At 43.4% G+C, this 21,460-nt stretch overlaps 1 protein-coding gene across 5 annotated transcripts in view; it reads left to right on the forward strand.

The window, feature by feature from the left end:
• The window catches only part of LOC121287884 (interleukin-21 receptor-like), a 115,435-nt gene extending 94,436 nt beyond the window's left edge, over positions 1–20,999 (forward strand). For all 5 annotated transcript variants that reach the window (XM_041205890.1, XM_041205893.1, XM_041205889.1 and 2 more), the window contains one exon: positions 18,987–20,999. In XM_041205890.1, coding sequence (XP_041061824.1) covers positions 18,987–19,967 — 981 coding nt within the window. In that variant the 3' untranslated portion in view covers positions 19,968–20,999. The remainder of the gene's footprint in view (positions 1–18,986) is intronic.
• Positions 21,000–21,460: the final 461 nt, after the last annotated feature.

The raw sequence follows: 21,460 nt of genomic DNA on the forward strand, positions 1-21,460 counted from the left end.
TATCCTCCTTTCTGACCTTAACTTCCTTTGATAAAAATTGAAGAAACACAACTCTGCAGTTGCCCAGAGAATTGAACACCCTCACGAAAGGACTCCACTCTGCAATGGCCTTGTACAGGCTGATTGTTGGAGGGGAGTAAACTACATCAAGAAGGATTTTCAATAAAAAGCTCATTGCTGCTCTACTTTAATCAGTATGTTCCAACAATTTCCAATTTTGCGCATCTGCTCAATACACCGTGAGTAACAGGGACTAGAGAAATAACAAAAAAATCGTACTGTTTGCAGGATCACAGGAATGGATCAGATTGAGAAGGTCTTTCAGTACAAGTGATCTTGGCCTTCAAGATTAACAATCCCACCCTATCGATGGCGAAACCTTCAAATCCATTGGTCTCAATGTCCATGCCCAATATGTAATGACTCCACCTCTGAATCGTGTAGTTTGATAACTGGTTTGGATACACAGATCCAGGGCAGAGAATATTCTCACACTTAATCACTGGGCATCACATCTGGGAGTTGTAAATTTGAACCAAAGCTTTGATTGAGTTGCCTGTCTTCACTGGCTGAGTTTACCATTTAGTGGGATAATTAACCCATTGTAGACAGCAATGTCGATGAAGGCTAAGAGTTTGAGTACCACACTCAGGCTTCAGTTTATAATTCAGATTCAATAATCCACATTGACACTTCTGTGCAGTAGTGAGCAAATGCTGCATTGTCAGAGGTGCCATCCTTTTAATGCTAAATTGAGGTCTGTTTGCTTGTTCAAGAGTTTAAATATTTCATGTCAGTGTAAGAAGAGCTGGGTATTCTCCCAGTGCCCTGGCTAACTTTGCTCCCTCAGTCAACTCAAGCCTGTGATATTAAAACAGAAAATGCTGGAAATACTCAGCAGGTCTGGCAGCATCTGTGGAGAGAGGAATAGAGTTAATGGACATAATTTTCCCAGCCCCACGGTGGCAGACTTGGGGGTGGGGGGGTGGCCTCAGGAAAACATCAGGGAGCCCAATGCATGCCCGTAGCTGGGGAGGATTCCCAGAGGCAAGCCTGGATGTTGATCAGTTGCCAGCTGAATGGAGGCAAGCAGCCAATTTAAATAATTAAGGATCTAATTAGAGGTGATCTAGAGGGCTAGCATGAGGCTTGGCCTAAATAGCCAAGTGGTTATGGTACTGGGTTTGTAACCCCAAGATCAAGAGTTCAAATCTCACAATGGCAAACTATGAAACAATGTAACTTCATCTGAAACAGATGGAAATGGGTTTGTACTCGAAAGAGTTACATCTTAGGCCTAAATGGCCAAGTGGTTATGGTACTGGGTTTGTAACCCCAAGATCAAGAGTTCAAATCTCACAATGGCAAAACTATGAAACAATGTAACTTCATCTGAAACAGATGGAAACAGGTTTACTCAAAAAGAGTATCAAGAGTTCAAATCTCACAATGGCAAACTATGAAACAATGTAACTTCATCTGAATAGGAACAGATGGAAACATGCTTGTACTCAAAAGAGTTGCTGGCAGCAGAACAATTCCCCCATCCATACCCTGCCACTTAGGGAGGTCACCCCCAGAGGGCCATCTGAGCCAGTTTCCATCCCACATAGAGAAGCCTACCAGCAGCAAAGGCTACATCCAGGTCCCAAACACTACCACTGGAGGAGTTTCCCTTCTGCTCTGAGGGGCCTCACAGCTGGCCCCTTATAGCTTAAATTTATGTCTTTGAGGGTGCCTTCCTTATAAGTCACTCTCGAGGTCTTCCACCTTCCTTAGCAGCACCTATTGCTCCCAGTGGGGCTGCCAAGGCTCCAGGGTTACCTGCTGTCTGATTGGACCAGCAGAATTGGAAGGTTGGTGAGTGCAGAGGTGGACAATTAGGAGGGCTTCTCCGGAAAAATAGCTCCTCCAGTCTGAATCCCAGCCAGGTCATCAACCTGAAAGGCTGGGCTGGCTTTTTCCATGGGCTTGAGAACCCCATTTGATCCCAATGTGGGGACTCTGAAGCCCCTTGGATTTAGTAGGAAAATCCAGCCCAACCTTTCAGGTTGATGACCTTCCATCAGGAATAGATTTTCTTGATTTACTTTATTAAAAGCTCCTCATAATTGACCTCCCCCCCCACCCTACTCTGCCTCTATCCATCTCATTGTCCCTTCTCATGAATTTCTCTAGTCTGTCCTTGTAAAAAAAATCTCTCAGCTCTCGTGTCATTTTAATAAATCCTTCTGCACCATCTCTGTGACCTTAACATTCCTTAAACCAAGATGTCCAAAATATCCCAACTCCAAATTGATGTACATTGTACCAAGAGTAGGTCGTTTAGCTCCTCAAGTCCATACTCTATTCTGTCAGATCATGGTGGATCTCTGCCCCACCTCCATTTGCCTGCTTTTCCTCCACAGCTCTTACCTAACAAAAATCTATTAGTTTCAGTCAGGTAATTATCTATGCTGGCAGATACAACGTGAATTTTACAAATCTGTACTAGTTTCCTTCCTCTTTCTAGATAATAATTTAATTCAATGTTACAGTCCAAGAAGGATCCCTTTTAAAGTAATCTCACATCTGTGTCCACTCTTTAGGAGAGAGATCTAGGGGCTAAAGTTAGCCAATTCCAACTATTGGTCTTTCTGCATTGGCTATTCAGAGTCTGGACAGATTAGAGCCACCGTGTTTTGGACATTTCCTCAATCCTGCTGGAAGGTGCACGCACCAGCACTAGGTGAGAACAGAATTGTCAGGCCTTCCCATAGCCGAATGACCAACCAACAATCATGGTCTGGGTTTTGTCAAGGATAGTGAGAATCTGGGAAGGCCTCCACTGGCAGCTCGAGAATTGCACCCAGTGTGAAATTCTGTATATAGAAAAGAAGAAGGAATTTGAAGAAAATAAAAAAGAGTTTCCATTATATTGAGTTGCTGATGATTTTTCAATTTCCCAGTCTGAGATGAGGTAGATTAATCCAAATATCTTTGTTGCTTTTAAATGGATAAAGTTATGAGTAGAAGTCAGCTGGATGCATGCACATATACATACATGAACACACAAAGACTCAAACTCACACAGGAGCACTCAACATTCATAGGACATGCATATGTTAACCAGCCCTGGATCAGAAACCTTGAAGCGTTCTCATGTTTTTTCCTGTTTGGTGGTCCCATGAGATATTACAATCAATCAGCACCAGAGCTGTCAAATTGAAATAGCAAGTGAGAAAACCTCGAAGCTAGCTCAACACTTTCACAAAGAGTGAGAGGCGCCACAACAGTTTCCTCTCTAAAGCAAAGCAGATCAGCAGCACGTACTAGGAAGAAACAGGAATTGGCGTGCAGAATTTGATGTTGCTGTGGTGATGCTGCTAACACAGCAAATTTATCTGTGCTTCATCGCATCAGACTCCTGCTTTCATTTTTTAACCCATCCCTAATTATCATTGAATTATAGAATGATAGAGCACAGAACTCATTCATCCCATCATGATTCTACTAGTTTTTTGAAAGAGCTATCCAATTAGCCCCACTCCTGTGCTCTTCCTCATACTCCAGTAAATTTTGAACACCTCTCTTAAATCTCCTCTTCTCTGCTCTAAAGGAAAACAATCCCAGCTTCTTCATCCCTGGCACAATTCTAATAAATCTCTTTTGCATCCTCTCTGAGGCCTTGACATCTTTCCTAAAATGTGGTGCCTAGAATTGAATTTCTGCGGAGACATAATCAGTGTTTTACAAAAAGTTAGCCTAAATTCCTTGCTTTTGTACTGTATAGAGCCAGGAATCCCATATGCTTTTTCCAAGATTTGTGTACATACACCCGCAGGTCTTTCTGTCCCTGCAAGCCTTTAAAATTGTACCATTTAGTTTATAAGAAGTGAGTAGTGAACAAAAATGTCCACGAAAGCTATTTGTATGGTCTTCAAGAAGGCATTCAAGAAAGTCATTCATCAGAAACCGTTAGCTAAGATTGAATCCCAATTCAACTGGGATTAGGATTCCCAATTTATGGGTCTGTTTAGGAAGTTATTTGAGCAGCAGGATACAGAGTGTAGGGATAATAGTTATCTACTCAAATAGGTGCGGTTCTGACCAGTGGTGTCCCACAGGAATCTACATTGGGACCTCAGCCAGTTTTTATTGTATTTATTAACTTACTTAATGAAATAAAGAGCCACATACCCAAGTTTGCTGATGACACAAAGATAGGTGGCATTGTAAGCAGTGTAGATGGAAGCATAAAATTATAAAGATACATTAATAGATAGAGTGAATTGAGTAAAACTGCGACAAATATATTTCAATGTGGGCAAATGTGACCACTTGGGACCTAAAAAGGATAGATCAGAGTACTTTATAAATCATGAAAAGTTGGAAACATTCAAGAGTTTAAGTGCAACTGATAGGGTAAAAAGAGAAACACTATTTCCACTGGTCAGAGAATCTAGGACTAGGGGGACATGATCTAAAATTGGAGCCTGACCTTTGAGGAGTGAAGTTAGGAAACATTTATAAATACAAAGGTTGGCAGAGGTTGGGAGCTCTCTTCCAAAAATGACTTGGATGCTAGATCAATTGTTAATTTTAAATCTGAGATTGATAAATGTTTGTTATAGGAAGAAGAGTGCACCACTTAGCTCCTCAAAGCTGTTCTGCTATTCAATGAGATGGCTGATCTATGACCGAACTCCATATACCTGCTCTTGAACTATATAGAACCAAAGAAAAGTTACAGCACAGAAGGAGGCCATTCGGCCCATCTTGTCCATGCCAGCCTGAGAACACCCAGGTGCCCTTTCTAATCCCACCTTCCTGCACACAGCCCATTGCGCTGCAGTCTACAGCACTTTAGGTGCAGATCCACGTACTTTTTAAAAGAGTTTAAAGTTTCTGCCTCTACCACCAACTTGGGCAGTGAATTCCATACACCCACCACCCTCTGCATAAAAAAGTTCTTCCTCATGTCCCCCCTACACCTTCTGCAACTTATCTTGAATCTATATCCCTAAGTACATCTGGTTAATAAAAATCTATCCATTTAAGATTTTAAATTAATAATTCATCTAGCATCAGTTATCATTTGCAGAAGAGAGTATCAAACTGCTACCGCCCTTTGTGTGTGAAAGCATTTCCTAATTTCAATCCTGAAAAGCCGGACTTAATTTTTGGATTAGCCCCCTAGCCCTATACTCCTTAACCAGTGAAAATAGTTTCTATCTACCCTAACTGAATCTCTTAGTTTCCTGAAAAGCTTCAAGCAAACCACCTCTTACCCTTCTAAATTCCAGAGAATACAGACCTAATTTGCATAATCTCTCCTCATAATTTAATCCTTGAAGTCCAGGTATCATCTGGGAAATCTACTCTGTACTCCCGCCACATCCAATATATCCTTCCTAAGTTGGCATGTCCAGGACTGCTCTGTATAGCTGAAGCATGATTCTACCACCTTGTATTCTAGCCCTTGAGGCATAAATGGCCAGGCTTCCAGTAAATTAGCGCCCAACAATTCACCTGCAAAATGTGCTATTTCTATCCACACAAGTGGGCTTTGTTAACAGAAAAGTTACACTTTGAACTGAGTGATCAATATTTTCTCATTTAAAATTGAAACTAGCCACACTTACAAATGGCTAGCATGGAGCATATAATAGGAGAGTAAAGTACTGCAGATGCTGGAACTCAGAAATAAAAACAGAAAATGTGGAAATACAAAACAGGCCAGACAGCATCTGTGGAGAGAGAAGCAGAGTCAATGCTTCAGGTCCATGTTCTGCACTGGCTCTGATGAAGGGTCACTGATCTCTGCTTCTGTCTGCATAGATGCTGCCAGATGTGCTGAGTATTTTCAACAAGTCCTGTTTCATTTGGAGCAAAAATAATTCCTTTTGCCAGCCCTCCAAAAGCAATCACATTTCTCATGTGCCTCTAATTCCCCTTCAGCAAGAAACCCAGTAGCAGCTGCCTGAGACCTGGGTTGGCACAACATTAAACAGGAATTCCAAAAAAAAATGTTAAGATATGAAGGAAACATAAACAACCCACTGAGTAAAACAATCAATGTCAAAGCAATAAATTGATAATTAAAAAAAATGAGTAATTAATAAAACTGACCATTAAAAAGGGCCTAGAAGCAGAGCTAAAACCTTTCTTGCCTTTTCACTTAAGAAGCAGAGCTAAAGAGAGGCAGAATAGGCACCAAACCTGGACACTAGGGAAGGGGGGAGGGGACCAGTGCTAAGCTAAGGGGTTGAGTTTAACCAACACGGATACCAGTGAGCCTATCAGTAGCAAACGTGGGAGAAGAACAGCCTGTGATTGGAGGAGCAGCTCCTTTCAGGATCTTCCACTCCACTTACCTGCATTTTGAAAACTAGCTCTGGGGGCCACATTGAGAGGCTTCATGTGGTGTACCCTTACATTTGTGCAGTCATTTTCCCACACAGCCAGGGATGTATCCTAGACTGTACTCTGTACTGGTGGCAGGTTATCTTCCGTGGTTCTCTTGCCCCTCTGTTCAGTATCTCCTAACTCAGGAGATGATACCAGGTGCCCTATTCCCAGGCTACTGCCTCTGTTCTTTAAGAAACTACTGGAAGATAGATATGAACAACCTCAAGGTTTAGTAGGATGGGGAAGAAACTCTCTCAAGCTTCAGTCTGTGCTGGGCTAACTGAACTCAAACTAGGGAACAGTTAAGGTGTTCCATTTTGCCTCAATGCATCAGGTTATCAAGCAGAAAACAAAGCAGATAGGTTATGTTATTGTAACTGGTATACAACAAGGGGATTTGGACAGACTTAGTGAGTGGGCAAGAACATGGCAGATGGAATATAATGTGGAAAAATATGACGTTATCCACTTGGGAGGAGGAACAAATGTGCAGGGTATTTCTTAAATGATGAGAAATTAGAAAGTGTAGATGTACAAAGGAACCTGGGTGTCCTTGTCAACAAGTCACTGAAAGCTAATGTGCAGGTGCATCAAGCAAATAGGAAGGCTAATGGTATGCTCACCTTTATCGCAAGAGGATTTGCGTACAGGAGTAGCAAAGTCTTGCTTCAATTGTATAGAACCTTGATTAATCCGCATCTGGAGCACTGTGTGCAGTTTTTGTCCCCTTACCTTAGGAAGGATATTATTGCCTCAGAGGGGATGCAATGAAGGTTCACCAGACTTGTTCCCAGGATGGCAGGATTGTCCTATGAAGAGAGACTGGGGAAACTGGGCCTGTATTCTCTAGAGTTTCGAAGAATGAGAGGTGATCTAATTGAAACCTACAATATACTTAAAAGGGATAGACAGTGTAGATACAAGTAAGATGTTTCCTCTAGTTGGGGAGTCGAGAACCAGGGGACACAATTTCAAAATAAGGAGGAGGACTGAGATGAGGAGAAATTCTTTACTCTTTGGAATTCTCTACCCAGAGGGCTTTGGAAGCTCAGTCGTTGAGTATGTTTAAGGAAGAGATTGACAGATTTCTAAATACCAATGACATAAAGGGATATGGGGATAGTGAGGGAAAAAGGCATTGAAGTAGATGATCAGCCATTATTGTATTGAATAGCAGAGCAGGCTCGATGAACTGAATGGCTTACTCCTGCACCTACGTTCCCAACAGAGGGGCAGGCAGAGCCAGAGAGAGAAATTGGCTGAGATAGAGCGACAGATGGATGGAGAGATGGACAGACACAGAAACAGGCAGAAAGGCAGAGATAGGGGGGGAAGCAGAGAGGAAGACAATCTGGTTGAGGGATAAATATTGGCTAGCACATCAGAGAGAACTGTTCTGGGAGAACTGTGAGTGCGAGAGTTGGGGGAGCAGGACTGTGAGAGCGGGGTGGGGATTGTCAGGGAACAATCACATAGGGCTGAATTTTGCAGTTGGAGAATAGGGGGCGGGGCCCGCTTGCCGACACGCAAAATGACGCGGGATGACGTCGGGAGGAACCGCTCGCCAACCTGTCAATGGCCAATTGAGGCCATTGACAGGATAATTAAAACAATTAAAGGACCTGCCCGTCCAATATTAAGGTTGGCGGACAGGCCAGGAGCCCTGGCAGCAGATAGAGAAAACATGAAACCTCAACCACCGGCAGGATGAGGTTTCATGTAGGATTTAAAAAACTTTAATTAAGTTTTACTGAAATTTATGAACATGTCCCATCTCGTGTGACATTGTCACATGAGGGGGACATGGTAAAGATTTTTTTATTTTTCTATTTTTAATGTTTGTACAAGTGTAAACGATCTCCCTGAGGCAGCACTTAGCCTCAGGGAGATGTGCGCTCTTTCATGTGCATGCGCGAAAGAGCACACTCTCACATTTGGGGAATCCCCCCCTCGCCCGCACGGGAATGAGTCACGCTTAAAATGGCGGCAGGGCCGGCTTCTCCAGCAGGGATTGGCTCCCCGCCCGCTAGAGATTGGGTCGGGCCCACCCACCTGACAGGAAGAAGATTCTGCCCATAATATCTGGGATGTTTGGTCACCCTGGCCTGTCAAGACAGATGGGGCCTCATTTCTGTTATAGGGTGCTGGTAACAGTTTGGCAGGTCTGTAAAAGCCTTCATAGTCCTTCGTAGGTTAACTGCAAGTCTTTATTGACTTTTAGAACTATTTACAAATATACAGAAAAGGGTACAAGCTAGGAACAGTCTCCATGCTTATTGGTACACACAGTTCTGTCCAACACTAGACTGGCCCTGGGTGCAGGTCGTGTACTTTCATATATCACTATGTGAGCAGCAATGTAGTATGAATCCCATATTAACCCAATGTATGCCAGACCTTTATACTACACCTCCCCCAAAATCTTTATCCAATCCATTATGTGATTATAGTTACCTTATGTCTTACATTGTTATTACCATCCTATATTTACATTTTTATTACTACATTACAACTACCCCATCTCCCACTTGAAGCCCTTGAGCAGAATTTTACATCCCACAGGCGGGCGCATGCCCAACCCGATTGGGCAAAAGAAATCACACAAGATGAAGTTGGCCAAGCATCCTGACACCATTCCACACCCGAGCAATCTCCTGATCGGTGGAGACACGCTAATGTCGGAGCCGAGCCCGCCATCAATTAAAAGGCCACTTAAGGCCATTAAAAAGGCAATTGCTCGTGATTTTACACTGCAATGTTTTGCTCATAGCACAGGCAAACAGGCAGCGCACTTTTTAAAAAACCTTATTCAAGGGCGGGATTGCATTGTGAATAGTGAGGAGTTTAGGAGATAGTTTGCTACCGGTTGCTTATTTGAACTTGACAGCTTCATCTCTGTTCTGAGCATCATTCTCAGCATTTCCAGGCTTCATTTCAGGACTCATCAGTGTTTCCAAGGCCCCGAGAATTTTGACCGTGTGGACCCTTCCAGGTATCAGACAGCCTTCTGTTACCATGGTAATGGGGATTGTGGTCTCCACTGGTGGCACCACCTCGGAGGAGGAAAAGAGGGGCAGAAGGGAGAGCAGGCCAGGTGTCCCAATGCAGCTTCCAGGGGAGGGACCTGTGCGCAGGCATAAGGGGCGCAGGGCGAGCTGGAAGTCCAAGGCAGAAGGGGCCACAGAAGATGACACTATCCTGCTGCCAAGGTTTACAGACAGCAATGCAGCTACCTCAATATGTCCGATTTGCAATGCAGAAGGAGGCTCCGCTTCTCCAGGGGACAGTGACCTCCATTTGCCAGATGATTGGGCCTGAGATCAGCTCCAACTGTGTGGGTGAACACTCTATGTCAGTGACCCTGAAGGTCATAGTGGCCCTCAACTTCTATGCCTCTGGCTCTTCCCAGGGGTCAGTGGGGAATCTGTGTGGAGTCTCCCAATCAGCTGCCCACAGTTGCGTCAAACTGGTGACAGGAGCTCTGTTCAGGCAGGTACTGACCTTTATTAATTTCCGTATGGACGAGGCCAGCCAGGCTGAGCAAGCCAGAGACTTTGCAGCGATTGCTGGCTTCCCCCGTGTCCAGGGCACAATAGACTGCACACATGTGACCATCAAGGCGCCAGCAGGTGAGCCCGGTGCCTTTGTCAACAGGAAGGGATTCCACTCCATGAACGTGCAGATAGTGTGTGACCACAGGATGCAGATTCTACAAGTTTGTGGAAAGTACCCTGGCAGCTCCCATGACGCCTACATCCTCAGACACTCCCAGGTGCTGAGGCTCTTCAGTACTCCAGCTCAACTGGATGGATGGCTGCTGGGTGACAAGGGCTATTCATTGACAAGGTGGCTTATGACGCCTCTCCACCACCCAAGAACAGAGGCAAAGCAGCATTATATTAGGTGTTATGCCTCCAGAAGGACGGTGATAGAAAGAACCATAGGTTTTCTGAAGATACGCTTTTGATGCCTGGACTGTTCAGGGGTAGCATTACAACTCCTTCCAGTGCCTGTGTTACTGATAGTAGTTGCAGCCTGCACTCTCCACAATCTGGCACTGGCAAGGGGGGACCCACTGGAGGAAGAGGATCCTGAGGCAGCTCCACAGACCACAGAGGATGAATCCTCTGGAGTTGCACTTGGACCTGCAAGCCCTCACACAGGCATAACCTCAGGTAGTCAGTGCTAGCGTGGGAGGTGGATGAGGCACCCAGTATCCCAGCTAGGTGCCCATCCATCAGTGGCTCTAAACTTTATTGCACAGGCCCTGAGTGGACTTTGGGTTCAAGTGAAAAGGTCATTACAGACATCCTGGATGGAGGCAGCAGCCCTGGCATGAGGTGGAAGCAGTGTGAGTCAGGGGAGCACAGTGAGGAAAACATTGAGGGCATGGTGGCAGAACTCTGTATCCTTCAGGGATGCAGGGACACCATGAACACCTTGATCCAACGCTCCTTCAGCTAGGCTGCCAAAGATCTGCTTCCGCCTCATGCCAGGGCTGCTGCCTCCATCCAGGATATCTGTAATGACCTTTTCACTTGAACCCAAAGTTCACTCAGGGCCTGTGCAATAAAGTTTAGAGCCACTAATACCCAGCATTGGATATCGGCATACCCTGCACTAAAATAAGGTGAAGCATGCTCAGGCCATTAAGACAAAAGCAAAATTAATATAATTTTGACACACAACAAATGAACATTACCATATCTGGTGTTAATGGCCACACCAGTAAACATATTAACAAAACCTGGCAGAACAGAAGATCACCTGTGAACTGTCCCTCATGTGCTTATGGTGCCTCAAACTTACATTTACGAGTGCTCCCCCACCCCCCAACCCCCTTACTGGCAGCGGCATTGGAGACAGCCTGCTGACTCTGCTATCCTGTTGGCCTTGATAACCTTGGCGGTCGTCCTCTGGCCAGTGGAACCTGTGCTGGCCCCGCCTGGGAGGGAGCCTCATCAGGTGCCACAGTCATTGGCAGAGGGGTGGAGGAGCTGCTGCCATCATCCAGAGCACCCTGAGAGGACCCTGCAGAGACAACAGCAGTTCATGCATAAATGTGAGGTTGCTCTGGACCTCCCTGCTCACCACTGATGGATGGGCACCTAGCTGGGATACTGGGTGCCTCATCCACCTCCCACGCTAGCACTGACTACCTGAGGTTATTGCCTGTGTGAGGGCTTGCAGAATCTGTCATTCTGTTCCTGGAGTTGCCTCTCAGGAGAGTCACCACTCTCTCAATGGAGGAGGCAGTGCATTCAGCCATAAGGGTCAATGCAGTGCTTATACTCCACATGGACTCCTCCGTAACAGAGACCATGGCACTCAGACCCTCATGGATCTCTGCCAGATCCTCTCGCACATCCCGCTGGATATCCAGCATCTGCCACCTAATGGACGACTCCAGAGGCTCATCATCTGCCTTCAACTCAGCATCGTCCTGGTCCCCAGCAATGCTCCAACTGCCAGCACTCTGGGCACTCTCTGCCTCCACCTGCTCCTCAAAGGAGTATGAAGTGCCCTCACCACTGTGCTCCAACATTCTAGCCGATGATCTAATGCCCACCGAGGTGCTGGTATCTGCGCTGGTGCCTGGTGCAGAAAGCAGGTGTGACACAGGTGAATCTGAAGCCCGGCAGTTCTCTGGTGTCAAGGGTGGCTCTTCAGGGTCCTGCATTCGAGTGCGTGCTGGTGAATCTAAGGGAGAACAACGACATGTCATTAGTTTAAGTCATCACACTGTCACTGTGCATACCAAAGTGAGACCGTGGAGATCTGCATCACAGTGCTGTTGTCTTTCAATGATTAATGAGGACTCCAGGTTTGAGGCTCCCATTAACGACAAGACTAGAAACATAGAAAATAGGAGCAGGAGTAGGCCATGCGGCCCTTCAAGCCTGCTCCACCATTCATTACGATCATGGCTGATCATCCAACTCAATAGCCTGCTCCCTCTTTCTCCCTATATCCTTTGATCCCTTTTACCCCAAGAACTATATCTAACTCCTTCTTGAAAACATACAATGTTTTAGCTTCAACTACTTTCTGTGGTAGTGAATTCCACAGGCTCACTGCTCTCTGGGTGAAGAAATTTCTCCTCATCTCAGTCCTAAATGGTCTACCCCATATCCTCAGACTGTGACCCCTGGTTCTGGACTCCCCCACCATCGGGAACATCCTTCCTGCATCTACCCTGTCTAGTCCTGTTAGAATTTTATAGGTTTCTATGAGATCCCCCCTCATTCTTCTGAACTCCAGCGAATATAATCCTAACCAACTCAATATCTCCTCATATGTCAGTCCCGCCATCCCAGGAATCAGTCTGGTAAACCTTCGCTGCACTCCCTCTATAGCAAGAACATCCTTCCTCAGATAAGGAGACCAAAACTGCATGCAATATTCCAGGTGTGGTCTCACCAAGGCTCTGTATAACTGCAGCAAGACATCCCTGCTCCTGTACTCGAATCGTCTCGCTATGAAGACCAACATACTATTTGCCTTCTTTACCGCCTGCTGCACCTGCATGCTTACCTTCAGCAACTGGTGTATGAGGACACCCAGGTCTCATTGCACATTCCCCTCTCTCAATTTGTAGCCATTCAGATAATAATCTGCCTTCCTGTTTTTGCTACCAAAGTGGATAACCTCACATTTACCCACATAATACTGTATCTACCATGTATTTGCCCACTCACTCGGGTTGTCCAAATCACACTGAAGCATCTCTGCCTCCTCCTCACAGCTCACCCTCCCATCCAGCTTTGTGTAATCTCCAAATTTGGAGATATTACATTTAGTTCCCTTATCTAAATCATTTATATATATTGTGAATAGCTGGGGTCCCAGCACCGATCCCTGCGGTACCCCATTAGTCACTGCCTGCCGTTCAGAAAAAGACCTGATTATTCCGATTCTTTGTTTCCTGTCTGCCAACCAGTCTTCTATCCATCTCAATATGCTGCCCCCAGTCTTATGCGCTTTAATTTTACATGCTAATCTCTTACACAAGGATCTTACCTTCGTCAGAGTCCCTTAGAGCATAATTCCTCTGCACTATCCTTCAAGCTCACATTCTGTAATTGCACTTCTGCCGATTGTTTCTGAGACTCTTCATGCTGAGAAGTTCAACTTGCTCTTGCCATTCTAGGTTCTTAATTTTCATTTCTTCATATATATCTTTGGAAATGTAATGCTTTCCCAAGTTTTTTTCCGAATGTCCAACCATTTTCTTCAGCTCCATAGTCTCTTTCTTGTCCCTCTTGCCTCCCTCCTGGAATATTGAACATTCCTGAGTCTTCTCTGCCAACTGGTTCTTCAGTTCTTCCAAGGCAGCAACTTCTTTGAGCGTATTTTCTGCCTGCTGTTATGCCTGGCTGTATTTCTGGTTGAGTTTTCCCAACTCCAGCTTTGATTTGCCAACATTAGAATTCAGAGTTGTTATTTCCTCCTGGCACCTTTGTGACATCTCAGGGATTCATTTGTTCAGATCTCTAACAGTTTGATTCATATTGTGCATTTTCAAAGGTATATCCTCAGTTTGAATTTTGTGTTTCAAATCTTCCAACTCAACTTTGATGCAAACATTTTCCAACCTTATTTCATTTTCCTTTTGCAGGTTATTGTGTATTTTCAACTTCATCAGATAGCTTTCCTTCATTCACAGTCAGCTGCTCACTCTTCACTGCTAGCTGCTGTTACAGTTCGGGTAATGTCTCGGGGTTTCCAAAAGATATATTTTTTGGACTTTTAGAAAGTTCTTTGCCTCTCTGGCACACTTGTGTGGTTTTCTTGGGTAATGTCTTTTTCCCTTTCATAGTCTTACTGGGGGTTTTCTATCACTCTTTTTAAGTTCTGTGTGCTCCACAAGTTGAAGAGTAAAATATTCGTAAAAGGCTTTTAATATATTTCATCGAAGCTGGTTGAGTATTCATTAATGTCTTGCATTAGGATTACTTCATCTGCAAGTTCACAAAACCAGTATAAAAGGGTATTGATTTGGACTTTTTCTGAATTTCTACTTAGACCTGATGGACTCCGGTGGTTCAGGATGCCATATTTTCCTTTAGGTTCGAACCTTGGATTAGTCCAAATTGTTGTGGATGAGTGGAATTCTGATCCATGGTTAAATTCTTAAAAGTTCAGATTTGGCTTTAAGAGCTTTCTGAAGTTCAGGATGGCATTGCCATTCACTTGGAGACAAAGTGTTTGCTGGTTTTGGCAGGCTCCGCTACAATGGCTATTGCGCTCAGACTGAAAAAAAATTTTCAACAATGGCTGTCTGGATCGACTGCCTGCAGAGTTCTTTTGCTCAGCGTTTTACTTTAAAGTCACAAATTTGTTGAATCCTGGCTCTCTCAGCCAAGATTAGAAGCTGTGATTCTCCCACATTATTTAACTATTATCTTTTCAATTTTGGAGTGAGCTTGGGTATTAAGTTTAGCGATGGGTTTATTGAAATTGAACTTCTGATTCTGAATTATTTAAAGATTTCTCAGGGTTTGGTGTAGCCTTGAGTTTTAAAAGATTTATCTCACCCCTGCTAACTCTGCATTCTGGGATTAGAAGCTGGATTTCCAAAGGAGGTTCAGTGGAGTCTAATGCTGCGTTAAGGAATTTTAAATCTCTGCCCTCAGCTTCCAAACCTTTCTTTGGAGCTTGTTCCGGGTGATTTTTCCTCTGCGCCTGTGCTTCTGGAGTTTCTTTTCAGGTCAGACTGCTTTGCTGATTTTTTTCTCAGTCTTTCCAGCATTTTAGTTTCTCTCTGCATTTCCTGTGAGGTCTTGGGTTTTTCCACAAGCTGCCACCATGTTGTAGGGTGTTGGTTACTGTTCAGTAGTTCTGAAGAAGTCTTTGTAGTTTTATGTAGATTAACTGCAAGTCTTTATTGACTTTTAAAACCATTTATATACAGTAAAGAGTACAAGCCAGGAGCTGTCTCCATGCTTGCTGTTATGCACGGCTCCTTCCAACACTAGACAGACCCTGGGTGCAGGTCATGTGTTCTGTTACATCACTATGTTGGTGGTACTGTACTCAGTACTACATTAACCCAAAATGTGCCAGACCCTTATACTATAATTTCAACTCTCCCATTCACAGTTAAAACTTTCTAATGTTGACATGCTTGTAACAATAGAAATCTATTTTATTCTAGTCTCCAAATATCTATCCCAACATTATATCTAAAAACATAGCTTGCTTCAAGAAAATATAAGTGTAATGGAAACAAAAAACAGCCAGCATGTTAAAACATTACCAATAAGATTGTTTTGAAACAGAAAGTAGCAAGCTTTCAGAGGACCAACTGTTGCACCTCAGTCACAAGCATCTACTTGGTACATAGCTGAACTGTTCAACAGCTCAGATCTGTTTACATATAGTTTTATGTGGAAAATATCACAGCCCTGGCAGTTCTTATTATAATTTTGTGTTTTTTTCTTGCAAGACAGTTATGCTTGGGCAATGAAGTCAGAATTAGTATGAGACTGCATTCCACAAAGAGTTTGATATTAATCTTCCATCTCTGAAATCAGCATTCAAATTTCATGGGGACTGGCTAGCTCTTCAGCCAATAACCATTATATGTAAAATGGGTTTGGACACAGTCCAAACATGATGCAGGCACAATCGTGTCCCTTTTGGGCTCCAGTCCACTACACAGAAATACCCATAATTTGGCACAAAATTGACAATCAAATTTACAGCCATAGGATAGCTGATATAGAAAAATGGAAATGTGTCACTAACAAGAGGCATAAAAGCAATTTCAAAAGCTTCTACAGGTATGTAAAAAGGAGTTAGTAAAAGTAAATGGCAGAGGCAGTAGAAATTATCAGGTTAAATTAAAAGTTAAACAAATACTTTGTATCTGTCTTCACAGTAGAAGACACAAAAAAATCCTGGAAGTAGTGGGGAACCAAGGCTTTAGTGAGAATGAGGAATTTAAAGAAATTAGTATAACAGGATAAATTAATGGGGCTACAGACTGACAAATCCCCTAGACCTGAAAGACTACATTTTAGAGTTGGTTTTGATTTTCCAGAATTAGTTTTGATCTTACAGAATCCCCTAGATTTTAGGAGGATGGAGTGGTCAACTCCCATGATAGAGTGGTTAGCTCCCTGCAGATTAGAAAGTAGGAAATGTATGCCCAATAACCAGGAATGGAATGAGAGAGAAAAACGGAGAATAAGCTAGTTAGTCTGATATCAGTAATAGAGAAAGCATTCAAATCTATTATTAGGGAAGTGGTAATAGAGCACTTAGAAAATCATAATATGATTAAGCAGAATCAACATGGATTTACAAAATCAAAATCTTGTTTAACGCTGACATCGTGTTTGAGGTTGTAAGTAGCATGGTAGATTAGGGGGAACCAGTGGATGAGGAGAAATTTCTTCACTCAAAACATTGTAAATCTTTACAATTCTCTACCTCAGAGAACTGTGGATGCTCAGTTGCTGAGCATACGTAAGACAGAGGTTGACAGAATTTTTGTGCACTAAGGGAATTAAGGTGCATGGGGATAGTAAGGGAAGGTGGAATTGAAATACAAGATTAGTCATGACCTTATTCTATAGTGGAGCAGGCTCAGAGGGCTAAATAGTCTACTCCTTCTATTTCTTATGTCTTACATCTCACAAGTGTAATGGGACTCCCCTTCTCTCACTGGAGCTAAGGCATAATTTTCTGGGAAGATTGAAGGAACTTTAGCCTGGACTACATCATCAGACATGTGCTGTACCAATCTTGGGTGTGCTTGATAGGAGAGTGGGATCTTTATTCTGACAATCTTTCTCTCAGCAGTTGTCTCCAGTCACTTTCCCTACTTGTCTCTCAGTTTTATTGACTGTACTGGATTCAATGTTTCTCTAAGTTTTCCAGCTTTGTCTCTTCTGAGCACTGAGGGTCCCAATGCTGTGTAATCTCTTCCCTCCAGCTTTGCTCTACAGAAGTAAAGTCTGATCAGAGTTTGCTACTCTGATGCATTCTCCCCCAAGACCTAAATGCTGCGAACTCTCCAATCAGGCTTCCAACCCTGCCATAGTACTGAAACAGCTCACATCAAAGTCACAAATGATATCCTATGTGACTGCGACAAGGTAAGCTTTCCCTCCCTCATCCTTCTTGACCTGTCCACAGGCTTTGACATAGTTGACCACTCTATCCCCCTCCAATACCAATCCACTGTCATCCAGCTGGGTGGAGCTGCATTCATGCAGTTCCTTTCTTATCTACCTACCCTTAGCCAGAGAATCACTTGCAATGGCTTCTCTTCCTGCTCCCGCACTATTACCTCTGGTGTCCCGCCAAGGATCTATCCTTGGCCCCCTTCTATTTCTCATCTACGTGCTGCTCCTTGGCGACATCATCCAAAGACAAAATGTTAGTTTTCATTCTAGATTGATGATACCCAGTTCTATTTCACCTTCACCTCTCTCGACTCCTCCACTTTTGTTAAATTATCAGACTGGTATTCAAATTATCTGACATCCAGCGCTGGATGAGCAGAAATTGCCTCCAATTAAATATTGGAAGAACTGAAGCCACTCTTTTCTGTTCCCACTCCAAGCTCTGTCCTCTGGTTACTGATCCCTCTCGCTGGCAACAATTAAACCAGTGTTCACAGCCTTGGCGTCATATTTGATCCTGAGATGAGCTTCTGACCTTATATTCATGCCATCACTAAGACCTCCTATTTCCACCTCCATAACATTGCCCATCTTCACCCTGTCTCAGTTCATCTGCTGCTGAAACCCTCATTCATGCCTTTGTTACTTCTAGGCTCGACTATCCTTACATACTCCTGGCTGGCCTCCATATTTCTACCCTCTATAAACTTCAGGTCATTTATGTCCTAACGCACATCACATACCCCTATCACTGCTGTGTTTGCTGACCTATATTAACCTCCTGGTCAAGCAACACCTTGATTTTAAAATGTTCATCCTTGCTTTCAAATCCTTCCATGGCCTCACACTTCATTATCTATGTAACCTCCTCCTCCTCCACAACTTCCTGAGATATTTAGATTCCTCTAATTCTGGCCTCTTGTGCATCCCCAATTTTAATTGCTCCACCATTTGTGCCTGTGGCCTACAGCTGTGTAGGACCTAAGCCTGGGTCATAAAAAGCATTATAGAGATGTAAGTTCTATATTTATTTCTATCCTGGAAGTTCTTGGCACCATACCCTTTACCTGGTTTTCTATGATTTAAAAAGGCATGTCCTTCTTCAATAATACTTACTGTTATCATATTAACTGTTTCCATTGATCCCACATAATGCAGCAGAATGTTTTGATATAGAAGTAAAAAGGACCATTCTGGGTTATGTGATGCTGTTGAATTTCCAGTATCAGCTAATAAATGACATTGGTTGATCGATGTTAGTTAATTTATATTACGAAGTTGGTTGCATTTTGTAATTCCTTGCATAGTGGAGTTATTTTGCTGATCCAAATATTGCACTCCATATCAATGTTCCACTATTCAAATTGTCTGTTAAAATTTTATAGGTAAAAATATTGAAATACGAGTCAACGTCTTGTCACCTTTAGTTGCTTTTAACCAGATCTCTCTTTACCGTTTCAGAGCTGGGTTAATGCCCAACATCCAGATGCATTGTATGAAGTCAATGAGAAAAATGTAATGGTCTTGGAGAAGGGGGACAGTGTACAGGTATATGATGAACCTGTTGCTCTTCAGAAAACGTTGATGATGGGATTGAAACCCTGGGACAAACAGTCTGAGATCCACTCCTCATGGCAGGCCTTGTGTGGCCCAAGTTCCTGTGTTTCATCTCACTCTCGGGGCCAGTTTGGGAACAACATCCAGCAGTGGAAGGATAAATCCTATGGACGGGTATCTATCAACACTGTAACAGTAACTGATGAGGTTGTACCTTGTTGTTCCCAATGTAGTTACAAATGCAAGTCAACCAAACCACCCTACTTAACCCAATGTAATAGCAATTCTGATGCAGATAATTCAAATGAGCAGGATTATCCTATCAGCAACCAACTGTTCAGTCATTTGTACCCAGTTACATCAGAAACCCTTCAGAATTGTGACAGTACCACACCATTCAACGCCATGTCCTTGTTACAATCTGCTGGTGCCCAAGAAGGGACAAGTGGGAACGTTCTTGATCTTCATTGCCTCAACATGGCTGACTGGGGACCAGAAAATGAACATTTTCCTTTGAATGATGGTGAAGATGCCTCTTGGAATGGCAGAAATGTAGGTGAAGGTGGTTCTTGGAGTGATGGAAGCCTTGATACCATCTCATCATGCAGTAGGCTAGAACCAGACCTTGGTTATCCAAAGACATTACTGGATTTAGATACTGTTGACAGTGGATTCATTGAGACTGACACTGATTCTATGACTGCTGTGGATTCCGGATATAAAACAAACACAGACACAGGTGGAATAATCAAAGTAGAGCAGGAACAAGAACCGGATGATAATAGCCCTGCTAATTCAGAGCAGGAAGAGCAGTATTACAGAAGCTATGTCAAGCAGTGGGCTAGATCCACCTCTAACTTTATGGATTGCAGCAGCCATGGATAATGGCCCTGGTTAATTTCTAATCTCATTTCTAATGCCTGGCAGGCATGGCTCAGTGGGGCATAAACGTTGTCATGATGTTGGAAACATTTTGTACTGATGCCATTTCCTGCATAGCTAAAAATGACAGCACTTAGTGGGAGGAATTGACATTGATTAAAGATGGTCAACACTTGTTTTCCTTTGAATCGATTCCAAATGGAGAAAAAAAGAATTGTGTTGCAGAACATGTGTTTCTACAATTATTTTTTAATGACAAACTGAGCCTTGTCATTTACGACAGTGTGTAGTGTAATATTAGCTCATTGTGTTTAGATTTCCTGCCAGTGTGATACTTCAGAAATTCTGCTAATTAACTCAATCTCGCAAAACCTGCAACATCTTGCATCTCCAGTGTTGTTGGATGTCAGTTAATGTAGAAAATTAAAAACTCACACTTTGGCAACACCTCTTGTGAAATTGCTTTCAGCTAATCCTCTGATTGTTCCCAGAAGCAGTAACCAATGTGTAACAGAATCTATAATTATACTACTGGTTGCTTCTGTTCCTCAAATTTGTTTCAACCAATTCCTGTGTTAGTTTTAAAGACAAAGCCAACTTGAGCTGAACCAAACCATAGTTAAACCCATGTAAAGTAATAGGGTAGAGAGGGACTGATTGGTCAGCAACTCAGCAGCAGCCTTTTAAATTCCTTTGACTTGGAGAATCAGATTCCAACTAGTGGATTAACACAAATCAGGCAGCAGAGACTTTTTGCACCATCCAGTCATCTAGTCCTAAAAATGTGAGGTTAAATTTTCCCATTGTTCAAACTTGGGAATATTGGGGGAAATGATAAGAGTGATGGCATGGGGAGAGCTTGAATATTTGCATTTTGAGGTCTTGCTGCACTATATGGTTTGACTTGTTCTTGGCTTTGAAATTCTGGCTTTTATTATAAATGGGAACGTTAAAATTTTTATGCTGAAAGCTTGAACACAGCCCTTTAGACAGCACTATTCCACTAGGCATCATCAATAGAGTTGAGTGTTATTTGAAAAACCTTTTATTGATGTTTTGTTTGCACTTCAGCCCCACGCTCCTGATCTATGGGCACCCGGTGCGGAAGGGGGTCGGGAAGGAGGAGGACCTCCTCGTGAACCTGCTCCTGGGCCTGGCCAAGTTGGCCATTAACAGGTCCAGGCAGCGGGCGATCGACGGGGGAGTCCCGCCCGATTGTTTGTCCCTCTTCCGCGGCTACGTTCGCTGCCGGATGTCCCTGGAGAGGGAGCACGCGGTTTCTGCTGACACGCTCGAGGCCTTCCGTGCTCGGTGGGCACCGCGGGGACTGGGGTGTTTTGTTGACCCCTTTAATCACATTTTGATTTAAAGTTTGTAAGGTTCCTTTAAACTTTGTCCTTGGTTTTACAGCTGACCTGAATTAGGGGCTGTGCCTGATTTATCCCAATTTTGTTGATTTAGTTTAATTGTTTTCATTTTAAAAGATTATCAATAGA

This window comes from Carcharodon carcharias, chromosome 15, assembly GCF_017639515.1.
Source record: "Carcharodon carcharias isolate sCarCar2 chromosome 15, sCarCar2.pri, whole genome shotgun sequence".
NCBI classification, from domain to species: Eukaryota; Metazoa; Chordata; class Chondrichthyes; order Lamniformes; family Lamnidae; genus Carcharodon; species Carcharodon carcharias.